We start from the raw sequence: 12,394 nt of genomic DNA on the forward strand, positions 1-12,394 counted from the left end.
CTATTTGCTCTTTTAAAATTTCCTCCTCTTCCAACTCATCCTAAAGAGGAACCAACAGGTTTAAAAAGTGTCATTTCTCCTTGAATACAGATACACCTCTCCTACATTAAAAAGAAAAAAAAAAAAGGAGAATGTTTTCTTTTTACTTCATCAGAAACTGTCTTGAACTTATTTTATTTACAATCACTCCAAAAACATTTCCAGGACATTAACCAAGTGCTAGGGATAGAGATTACATAAGACTCAGTCGTTTAAGGCTTTCATAGTTTATTGTGCTCCTGTTTACTTATTTTAACTAAAGACTAGTGTCCTTAGTAGTGTAAATATTCCCCAATAGAATAATATTGCCTAAACATGCAAAGAACATCTTTCTCTCCTAATTACCTATGGTTTTATTCTCTAGGCCCAATTAAATTCAAAGATCAATTTCATGAATAATGCAGTATTACAGGTGGTTAATGAAACTTTCTCATCCCTTGTGGGTAAAGAAGCATAGCTTATTACTTTTTTTACCTCTATTTGACAGTTGCTTCTGAGATAAGAAAGAGGGCCCCCCAAGATTTTTCTTTGACTCTTAGATATATAGAGTGTTCTTTTCATTATTACACGTGTCTGTTACCTAACTGGACTGGTGTCTACCCACCTGGTAAATTGACCTGTGTTCATAATCTAGTACTCAGCCTAGTTATTTGTTTACTGAATTTATGGCTGCATTTATTTAAATTCTCTCTGTTGACACCAAATGCTCTCGGCATGGTTTGTTTTGAACCCAAGACTGGCTGTTAGTATCTTAAAACAGGACATTCAAGTAAGTGAACCTTTAGTTTCAAAGGAAATTATCTACAGAATTTAGTAATTGTTTACTTTTTATACTCATTGTTTTAGAAATCTAATTTTTTAAACTAGTTCCAAACACTCATATATTTATAGTTACAGAAAGGAATAAAATAGTTTAAGGTTCTGCTATCTGTAGAACTGGAAATCTGTAGAACATTTTACATATCTTAAAACACATCTTTTCTAGGTGAGCATTGATGGACAAAGCTGTGCACTGGAGTGAAATAATGAAGGACCATTTTGAGGGAAAACAGTGGAAATGCACATTCATCCAAAATCAGTGAAGAAATCGAGCCCCATACCTCTTACTCATTACTCCTTTTAAATGAAGAATAGAGTCATTCATAAAAATTGGACTGCAGGTTTTATGGTACACACACAATGCCTTGTGCTACAGAGAAGTGTGGTGGGGGAACAGTCCTCAGTAGCCAGTCTTTATCATGATGACTTGGAGGAAAAGAAGGATGGGACTTTCCCATTGCTCTTTTTGTATCAGGTATCTCTGAAAAGCTCAATTGGGTCGAATTTGTACTTTCATTTTCATCAACATTGGCACTACCCTATCTAAGCCACAAATGTGGAAACGTCGAATTTGTAAAATTTTCAACAGGCATACTAAATTCTCATTACTGTTAAACTGGTATGTTAATTTTTTTTATTTCATTCCCATATTTCTTTCTTGCTCTTTGTGCCACAGATTAGTAAGGATGGTTGCCACAGAAGCAAGACTGCCTTCCCTAGGTTGTCAATCACCTCGATCACTGGGGGCATTTCTGAAAAGACTTATATGACACTGATGAAAATTACTTAACTAGTCTTATTTTCATTTTTTGTTCAAGGAAAGATGGTATCAAATAAATTATTCAGGTTTTGCTTTTATATGGCCTTGATTCTTTGTCTTGTAGAGTAAAAATTTACATAAAAGATTGTAGCATTAGATTTTTTTATCCTTATTTCACAATGTGCAATAAAGCGTATATTACAGAGAACTACTCGACTAAGAATCTTGCTCTCTTACAGCTGTTTTTTTTTCAGACTTGCAATTTTTACTTTATTGAATTGATTCTGGGAAGGGTCTCACCCCTTGTATATTGCTGTATTAAAAAAAAAAAATCAGACCAAGTGGTAGAATGAGAAAACACCATTTTACAACCCCCAAATGAAATAACTGATTGAGATAACAATCATCATTAGGCAATAATGCTAAATAAAAGGTACCAGATAAGCTACTAAATAGCAAAGGGTCTGGTTGCAGAAACTCTGTGAGGGGCAGGTAGCTGGAGGCCTAGGAAGAAGCAGGTGTGCAAAGAGGCACGAGGCAACTGTTCAGGGTGCAGTGAGGCCCAGAGAGTGGGGACAGAATGGTCATGTGATTCTCATAGAGCTCTTGAAGACAGAAGATGAATATTTATGTTTAATGGCATTGGCTATAAACACACTAACGTGGCAAATATCACCCTTAAGTATTTCATTCCAGGCAACTAATGGTAGAAAAAACCCAAACATCCAATAATAGGGGATTTTTAAAGGACATTAGTGACATTAGATTCATATAATGGTTTACGTTGCAACTATTAAAAAAAGAAAATATATAATTATATATACTGACTTTATGTCTCATGGCCTATTATTTTATATAGAAGAGAGAAATCAAAAGAATAATATTTTTTAAGTGTTTCAAGTCAGCTGTTATATTAACACTGTATCTCTCGTATTTGCAATGAAGTACACAGTTAAAAGAAAATTAAGACTAAATCCCACAATCCTTTTCTGATCTTCTTTCTCTCCCACCCTTATATACTTTTCTGCTAAAAGTCCATTAGTCCTACACAAATATTTCTTTCTGCATTTGGTTAAAAAAATTTTTTAGCTAATTAGAAAAGGAATTCATGCCCACTGTAAAATATGTATATACTTTGAAATGCAGAAAGCAACCCATAACTAAAATTGCCTGTATAGTATAGATCTTATATGTTTTCATAACAAAAAATATTTGTAATTATGTAATGTGCTGTGTTAACCTTATTGTGGTGATTATTTTACAATATATATGCATACTAAAGCATCCTATCTTCAACTTAGATAATGTTATAAGCCAATTACATCTCAATAAAACTGGAAAAATAATATAAAATCACTTATAATCTCACCTCTCAGATATAACTTGTTAGCATTTTCCTAGATTAGTTTATTGCTACTATGTTTATTCCTACTCTGAGTTCCAGAAAGGAGTTACGAATGCTCATATAAATGCATACTATAACAACATAAAGTACACTCCTCAAAAATGAAGTTGATAAGGAAAACAGGATGAAAGGACAGTGAGAGTTTACAAAGGCAAGGTGAAAGCAGAAATGAGGTTAATAACCAGTATGATGAATTCCCCTTCATCTGTAAGTATTGTTTTATACCACCCAGATCATACGTCAAATGCAAGTGGATGTCTAAGGCAGGGCTTCTAAACTGGATGCAATTTGTAATAGTCAGAAAGAAAGGCTGCAGTCCCATGGCAGGGCGGGGAGAGAGCAGTCAGCCTTCCCAGTTAGCCACTCACCCCGGGTCCATCCACTTCTCCCCTCCTTTCTCAGTCTTGATTCCCCTCCCTCCCTGAAGCCCTCCCTTGTCTGACGTGGAGAGCAGGCACTAACTGCAATGATCTACAGCTGCATCTCTATGTTGTCCTTCCTAGACCCAACCCTGCAATACTTAAACCACAGCTAATCTTAAACAGCTTTTCCTTGACTAGGTAACAATACATTTACATGATTCCCAAATCAGAATCCCATAAAAGTATGCACCAAGGTAGCTGTTACTAGTTTTCAGTTTGGCTATTTTTGCGTATCCCTCCAGAGTTTCTTACCACAAACCAAAGGAAATACAATCACGTGTTCTTACTTTCTCAAACTCACTTTTCAATCACTTGTAATTCCTCTCATTCTGTATCTCTCTCACACACACACAAATACGCAGACTCTCTTAGCGCCTGGTTCCACTCAAAGCAGCAAGGAATTGCTGAAGGGAGAAATGAGAAAGGATCTAGAATCCAATTAACTTTCGCTGTCACTGGGGTGTAACACTGGATGACTCACTGCCTTTTCAGTAAATGGGGATGAAAATCTCATAAATTAATCAAGGGTTCCAAGGGAAGTGATGAACCAAACCCAGATGTTTGCCTAATTAACAAATTAATCTTTAAAAACCAGCCTAAAGTTCTTTTCCTAAACATAACCTTAGCTGTTGTTGAAATTTTCAACTTTATATTACTGCTTCTAACTTGGAATAGAATCATATTCCTAGTGCTTACTATTTTTAAAGAGTATATCCTACTGATAGACTTTTAAGCAAAAAATTAAAACACTTATGAATGAAACAGTTTTCCTTGTTTTTCTGGCATTTGTGCACTTCCATATTAATAAGACAATTTCAGTTAAAATAAATAGTACATGTACACTCAAAAGATCTGTGCTGTACAAGATCATACACCTCTAAGTTGTGTTAACACAATAAAATGAATGATAACACAGTACGTATAGGAAGCTATGGCATATAGGTAGCTGTTTTACTTATATTATTAAAGATTTATTTTTAGAAGGTTTTTATTTCCTACTTCTATATTGCTTTGTATCCCTGTGGATGCCTATGTCATTCTTACATATTCCTCCAAAGTTCATTTCCAAATATACATGAATGCATATGTTTTATTTTCATGAGGCAGTGTAGATAGCAAAGGATTCTTTCTCATAAGCAGACATGGAATCAGACATTTGGATTTAACAGCTACTCACCTTCCTTATCCTCTCCCAGATACACTGCTATCGGGATTACATGTTAACCTTGAAGCTATGAACACTTTCACATTCATAACCTCTCTTGATCTTCACAAGAACCTTGTAGGCTAGAATAAGCATGCCCACTTTGCAGATGAAGGAACAAAGACTCGGGAAGTTAAAAGACTTTCCTCAAGTCACCAAACCAGGAAGTGGCACAACTAATCCTTAAACTTCATCTCTGGCTCCAAGTCTCGGGTCTGCTTTCCAATGCACCACACAGTTTCTCTGGGTGTGGCATTCTGGAGTAGAGTGTACAATTCTCCTTCTATCAGCCTCACCTAGGGAACTTCATTGGTTTCAAATACTGTGGAGCCCCCAGCAAACAGTTGATTTGTTTTTTGTTTGTATCTGAGAATTTCTCATTTGATTAGGCTCCTAGGGAAGACAACAGCTCAATTGCTCACCACACAACAGAGCAAAACTGGCAGATTTTGCATTCTTCCCTGAAGCAGAATTCCACTTTAGGTTTAAGATGGAAGCTTTCTGAAGCTTTGGAACTACCAGTTCCTTAAATTCTGCAAAAACCAGTTGTCCCAGGAAGTGGGACTTAAGAGATACTCAAGAGAGCTAACTGTTGCCATCTGGCATCCACCCCTGCATATGTACATTAGAACACAGACCGTAAATGTTTTTTGAATTGTACTGAATTAGATTATCTGCACTCTGTATATTTAATGAAGACACCATCTATATGAGGCAAATAATTTTCTCTGTTTCCAATAACCAAGTTCCTTTGAGAATGACTCTCTGGAACACTTGATAACTTTGGGAGCTATTTTTCCTTGCAGGTCACTGAGACCCCATCTAAATCTTTTGTCCTTCATAGAGTCATTACAGGGTGATTGTATCTATAAAATTTTATCATTACTTATAAAATAACCTATGATTTATGACTCACAGATGATTTGTTAGGGTTAGTGTTCCAAATAGAAATACCTGATAGGCAGTTGTATACACAATATGAAAACTTCAAGGAAAAGTCTGGGTTTAAGTAGTAGTTTGAATCATTTTTATACAGTTACAATGCTTTTGGCAGCAAATAACAGAAAACTCTGATGACACTGACTTAAAGAATGATTTATTATCTCAAATGACAGGAAGTTCAAATGCAAGGTGGACTCCGGGACTGGTTAATTTAATGACTCAGCAATATCATCAAGAACCCAAGTTCCTTTCTATTTCTCCACTCTGCCTTCATGGCTACAGGATCTGTGCAGCAATTCCAGAAATTACACCCAGCCACCACAAAATCTGGAACGTGAAGAAAAGCCACTTTTCCTACATCACTTTCTTAGGTATAAGAAACCATTCCCAGCAGCCTCCACCAGACTTCCGGTAGTGTTTCTTTGTCCATACTACATGTCCTTTCTTAAAAGAATTACTGGGATTATCTTGATTAATGCAATACTCAGAATTTACTTCCCTGGAGACAGAGACAAAAATATTAGGCAGGAAATGAGTGGGTGGAGAGAGAATAAGGCCAGTAAAACCCACTGAAAGGGACTCAAAGAGTTGACCAGTTAAAACTAGAGAGCCAGAAAAGACTCACAAATTTAATGAGTTAATCAATTGAAGCTCCAAAGGCCAGCAGTAATTTGGAATGTCCAGATATTCCCCAGATAAATAAAAGTATCTGAACACACCCATGTCTTCATTGTGTCAATTAGATCATGCCATTTTAAGATTTATTTTAGCCTGCTAAAAGGCCTAGCTTATTCTTTAACTTCACCTATATGCTGTTTTTCCCTCCTCTAGCCCCTAATCAAGTAATTTGCATCCTGGGCAGGAGACAAGCATCATGATTAATTTAGCAAACAAGCCCAGATATAAACATCATAGTAAAAACAGGAAAGATTCCATCTTAAAGCTAAGATTACATTTTAAAACCCAGGAAGTTAAGAAGTAAGATTCTCGACATATCCTTTAGCAAACAGATAATAACTCAGCAGGGCAGGTGGTCTTCACTGATATGGTCCCAGAGGGAAGCTGCTAACCTGGGGAGGAACCAGACCAATAAATTTCTTGTAAGTTAATTTTGCAGAACTATCTGGAGGACTGATAATAGAAGAGACCTAATGTCTCTCATCAAAGATAAACATCTTGAGACATTAGGTAAACACTTAACAAGTGTACACCCCTTAGCACTTTGTCACATTCCTGAAAAATCCTTAAAAGGGGAATCCTCAATCTTTCAGCATGCCTCTTCTCTGAGGTAGCCCACACTCCCCTTTCTCTGAATGTGGACCTTTCTTGCCTTAAATAAAACTTTTTCTCAACTTTTCAGGATGCACATCTCTCTGAGGTCACCTGCACTTTCTCTCTTTTTAAATAAAACTTAAACCTTTCAGGGCATGCCTCTTTCTGAGGTCACCCACACTTTTTCTCTCTTTAAGTGCATAACGTTAAATAAAACTTTTTCTCTGTTTCACTCCTGTGTCTCTGCCCTTTAATTCTTTGTTGCAGCGTGGACAAAAACCAAGAAGAATAAATAATGCTCCCCTAACAAAACCAATGTTCCCAGAAGAACATGGCTGAGTGAAGGAGCAGTGGATACCTCACTATGACCAAAGTTTTTATGAAATAAGTGGAAACGGATGCTAGAGGATGAGATCAAAAGCAAGTAAAGAAGGAAACACAGTTGCAAACACCAACTTCAAGAAATTAAAGAGAAGCCAAGGAAGGTTAAGAAGCAGTAGTTATGGAAACAAGAGGAGAACTTAAAAAGGAGACAGCCTGGGCACACCTAAAAAGTCTGTGAGAGAGAAACTGAACAGGAATTTTACCATCGTATATCCATAAATATCTAAGAAAGGGAGTGGCCCTATATCTCCTGGTACCTGAAAAGAGTGGTTCTTGTGTTTGCAGTGACCACTACCCAAAACCACATTTTCTCAGACAGTTCTATTTTAGTTAAATTTTATTAGTCTAATTAATATATACTTAATATATAATTAATATATAGTTAATATATCATTAAATTAAGTTTAATTTTTTAACTTTATGATTTTTCACATTGAGAAATTTACCCAGTGGGAGTCCTGATGCTTAGTTTCAAACCCTTAGTGGTCAAGACTAACCTGCCAAGCAATCATAATGGGATGTTAATAGACAAATATATTTGCTTGATTTCAAACTCATGAAACAACCCCTGACCTTGATTTAGTTTCCCATGTCATGAAGGAAATTGCCCATCATCAGTCCACTATTTAATAAACACAATTAAAATACATTCATTACATGCCTCCTACTCTCAAAAATGTCCTAATTTGAATGATAAATTATATTGTGATTATAAATGGAAAGCCTCCATAATCTGCCTCCTTGTTCTTCTGGAAAATTCCTGTTTACTCTTCAGGATTACCAATGCCAATATCACCTGTGCTGTGCCAGCACCCCTAGTAATGGCCACGACTCTTATATGGTCCCATACTGCTGCCCAGAAAACTCTGTTGGAGCCCTCGTCATATGTGTACTATCCCCTATAAGACAATGGATGAAATAATTTTAAATAAATGAAATAACATTTAGTTATTAGGTTACAAATCTAGAAATGACATTAGTAAAATACGAGTATATGTGTCCTTACAAAATTAAGCTGTTTTTTGTGCCCAGTCCTGACTGCCTAAATCTATAGCGTGAGAGGGTAGAACAAGTTCTTTGATTTCTTAAAAATTCCATGGCCTATGATTTAATTTACTAAAAATACCTTTATCTCCTTAGCAGACAGATATTGTAAGATTGAAATCCTTTAACCAAGCTGCTGTCTTTGCTAAAATAAGATGATGAACCAGGGACTAGACATGAAAGGTTCTTATTTGAGACTTTCCATGACAATTCACATGTTCCCTCATCATTTCTTTTGTTTTCCCTTTTTCCGTTTCTCTCTTTTCTTTTTAATAAAGTATAGTTGATATCCAGGTTGTACTGAGATAGAGCAGGGAAATGGGACTAGGGCCATGCCATTGTAAAGTCTACTTAGCCTGCAGAAAAGGCCCAGTTTATTCTTTAACTTAATCATATGCTGTTCTTCCTCTTTTTCCAGCCCCTTAATCAATTAAGTAACTGTAATCAGGACAAGAGACAGACCTCCATTGTGTAAATGAACCTATGTGGATAAAGAATGCTGAGATCCGGATCAACACAGTCACCTAAATAACCTCACTCTTAAGACAAAACTTCAAAGGTATTATGAATCACCTGTGTATGTCATGCCTTATACTGACCCCTATTCAAAAGGCCCTATAAAACCCCAAACCCCAAACCCTTAAGTGTGCCTCCTCTCTGAGGCTGCCCACCCTCCCATATGAGTATGTACTGTCTTATATCAAATAAACTCTTTTTGTATAAGCCAGTTGCACTGGTCTCTGAACTCTTCCATGATAAAGACAAGAGCTCACCAACTCCCACCTTTGATGATAAATGTCTTTGTCACTTCACTATTTTGTTTAGCTTTCTAGTCTTAACACAATCCTTTTCTCTCTCCCTGTTTTATTTCAGACCAGTAGGAAGTAGAAGTTCTTAGAACATAAACTCACTCCATCTCCCCTGCATCCTGGGGTGGTAGGGACCCAGTCCCCATGCCATGCAGATTCAAATGGACACTGTACACTAGGTGATCCTGGCTTTAGGAGTTGCCAAGGGATCTGCCCTATGCCAAGCAGGAGTTCAATTAACTACCATTTCCTCCCTCTGCTCTTTCTTGCTCTCTGCTGTCTGCAGGGCTGCTGCCATTCACTGCTACTCTTGCTTTAATGAATTCCTTCCCTACCTACACTCACCAACCGTTTGAGAATTCTTTCTCGATCAGAGTCAAGAATCCTCCCACCGGAGCTGAGGTTTCACCTAGTGTGCAGGGAGAGACCCCCAGAGGAAGCTGCCCTACAACAGCTTGTCATATCTATGCTAAGTACTTACTTAGTGTAAGCACCAATAAGTAAATTACACACAGACAATAGTGTTGCCAAATACCTATTACGTCAGTAAAATGTTCAGACATTTCCAGTAGCATTTTTGGACATTTTTTCTTTATTAAATTATCTGTTTAAATGAAGAGAACAAGAAACCAGTCTAAACACCTATCAACAGGGGACCAGTTAAATACTAGTTAATTAGAGTTAGGGCAGTCTGTAGCTAGGAAGAGATAAGTCTATATGTAATATATGGAAAGAAATTCTGTACATATCATTTGCTGAAAAACAATATGTCACCAGTCAGTTTTATAGTATGATTCCTTATGTGGAAAAAATTTGTATTTCTTCATACAAAGAGAACATTCAGTAAGAAACATACTAAGCTATCAATAGTAGGAACCCATGGTAAAAAGAAAGTAGTGGGGGAGAAGCTCAAATTTTTTTCTTTTTTACTTTATAGAAATTTGTACTGCTTGATATGTATGTTTACAATAATAAAATAAAAGGCAACAACAATTTACATAAGGAGAGACTAACATTCTAAAACACATATTTGACTGAAATTCCATTTGTTAAACATTGTTCTGTCTTCTTCATTTACCCTTTTCTATTTCTTTCCATTTTTCTCGTCCCTTTACTCCTGCTTTTCCTTCTTTTTTTCTGATTCTGTTTCTCCTTGTTCCATATCCTCCTCCTCTAATTCCTTTCTCCCTGCCCCTGCACTGGTTCCCTGAAAGGCAGGACCCAGGAAGTGTGGACAGATGACATTTGTGTTGGGTGGTGGCTCTAGGCATGGCCCAGGGCTCCCCAGATAGAGGATTCTGAACTAAATGTGTGGTTCTGGCCACCTGAGAGCAACTGTGGCCACGAGGGAAGGACATAAAGATTCAGAGATCAACAACAAGAAAATTTTTAAAGTTTTATAGCTAAAACTCAGAATTTTCTTTCTTCACCAAAATGTGTAGAGATCTGGCTTTAGTGGCCTGGCTGTATCTTCCTCTGGACTGTAAAAAAGGAAAAAGGGTGAAACCTGGAGTGAAGGAGCCTCCATCGCCAAGAAAGGCCTGGGCTGTTGGTTACTGTGACAGCAACAAGGCTAGTCAGAAGAGTTAGTGAAGGATATAAAATATTTGGGCCCTTGCTCCTTAAGGCTAAAAGTCTCTGTCATAAATTGAATTGAACACACTGAATTGGAACACAAAACACTAACCTAAGGCAGAGGCCTTTCATGGATTCACTTAGTTAATTCATTGTTAGAATTTATTGTGCAATATATGCCAACCTCTGCTGGGTACTTAAAATATATTCTCCCCTTAAGCTTCAGAATAATTATATGAAGCATTATCCCTACTTTATAGATGAAGAAACTGAGGTTCAGAAAAGTTAGGTCACTCCTCCAATGTCATAAGCTAGTGAGTAAATGTCCAGGTCCTTTTCAGGTCCTTCTCGATCGATCCTGCAAACACTCCTTTGCAAAGTTATGTGGGAGGCTTTGTCAAGCTATTTGTTTACCTGTACCCAGGGAAAGCGTCTAAGCTGTCTGGAGTTAAAACATTGTGGAATATCAACTATTCAATTTGCCCAATGTTCAGATGACTTCTACTTTAGAGAAGAAAACTAGAAAAAACATGAATTTCTTAAAAAAGCAAAATCAATAAACTAGAATCAAAAGGAACAGGTCTCTCTCAATATGTATATAATATACACACATACCTACAAATATATTTTCTTCTGTATAGAAACATCTGTATACCTGTTTTTGTATATTTAGGCAATGTTACCATTGCAGTGAGGCAGACTACAAACTACTTCATCTTCAAAGAGAGAAATCTAAGATAGTGTTCTTGACATTTCTAGAATTGGGTACTCAGAATTTCAACTCCTAGCTCTGATACCAAGCTGCTCGCAGAAAGTTTTCTGTGCGACTTTTATTTATATAGAAACAAGAAAGCCCAGATGAAGGAGGGGGGTATGTGTGTGTGTTTCATGTGTCTCTGAAGCAGTGGGTACTTCTTTTGTTTAGTGTAAACTAGTTTTAATGAGAAACTCAATTCTCATGTGCTTGGCATCTAATGCATTTTTATCTTGAGTGGTAAGTAGAAAGGGTTAGCATTTTGTGGTATATTTTTGAAAAGGCACTGGTGTGAATGCTTCCCATTGCTTCTCTTCCCTTCCTATCTCCCACCCATAAATTGAGGATGATGAAAACATTTCCTACTGTCATGGCTGAAGGAGGTTACAGAGGAAAATCCAAATCCCAGATTTTTATTTTAAGCTCAGTCAAGGGAAGCAGTATGTTGTGTTTTTTTTTTAACTGTATGTTTTATCTGTACCAAGAGGGACCCTTTCATCTTCAAAGTAAAGCAGGCGCTGTGCAAGCCTGTTTCCTTCTCAGTCACTGACCTATTGAAATCTAGAAGTGTAGATTAGAAAAACACGTGAATGGCAAGAATAGCTGAGCAAACCATTGACAGTGCAAACACAAGACAGTGGGACGTGCAAAACCCTCTCTACTAGCACAAGTCAGTTTGGCATTTTCATATTTTGTTTAAAACCCAATTTTCATACTGAACAACTAGAAAGTTACCATTGAACTTAGTAAAGTATATCACATAAATTCATATTCAGAGGGGTATAGTACTACCCTTTACGACCAGATCATGTGAGAATCCTTCTGACTCATGACCTACGGTTCCTTCATAAATAAAACAAAAGTTATAGAAGCAGAAGAGTGAAAAGGTCTGCATAGATGAGTGATATTTTAAGGAATAGTTTGCAAATGGCATGGTAAGGTATACTTGACAGCCTAGGGGACAA

The 12,394-nt window shown here is 36.9% G+C and overlaps 1 protein-coding gene across 3 annotated transcripts in view; it reads left to right on the forward strand.

Annotated features, from left to right (window-relative positions):
• HEPACAM2 (HEPACAM family member 2) overlaps positions 1 to 8,921 on the forward strand; it is a 41,257-nt gene extending 32,336 nt beyond the window's left edge. The window contains exon 11 of one of the 3 annotated variants that reach the window (XR_005061729.2): positions 1,025 to 2,418. Coding sequence is in view for 2 of the 3 variants with exons in the window: in XM_073238827.1 (XP_073094928.1) it covers positions 8,710 to 8,725 (16 nt within the window). In the remaining variant the exon portion in view is untranslated. Of the gene's footprint in view, positions 1 to 1,024; positions 2,419 to 8,709 lie in introns of those variants that run through there. The other 2 variants (XM_073238827.1, XM_017652756.3) reach the window with 2 other exon arrangements.
• Positions 8,922 to 12,394: the final 3,473 nt, after the last annotated feature.

Source organism: Manis javanica, chromosome 6 (assembly GCF_040802235.1).
Source record: "Manis javanica isolate MJ-LG chromosome 6, MJ_LKY, whole genome shotgun sequence".
Lineage (NCBI taxonomy): Eukaryota > Metazoa > Chordata > Mammalia > Pholidota > Manidae > Manis > Manis javanica.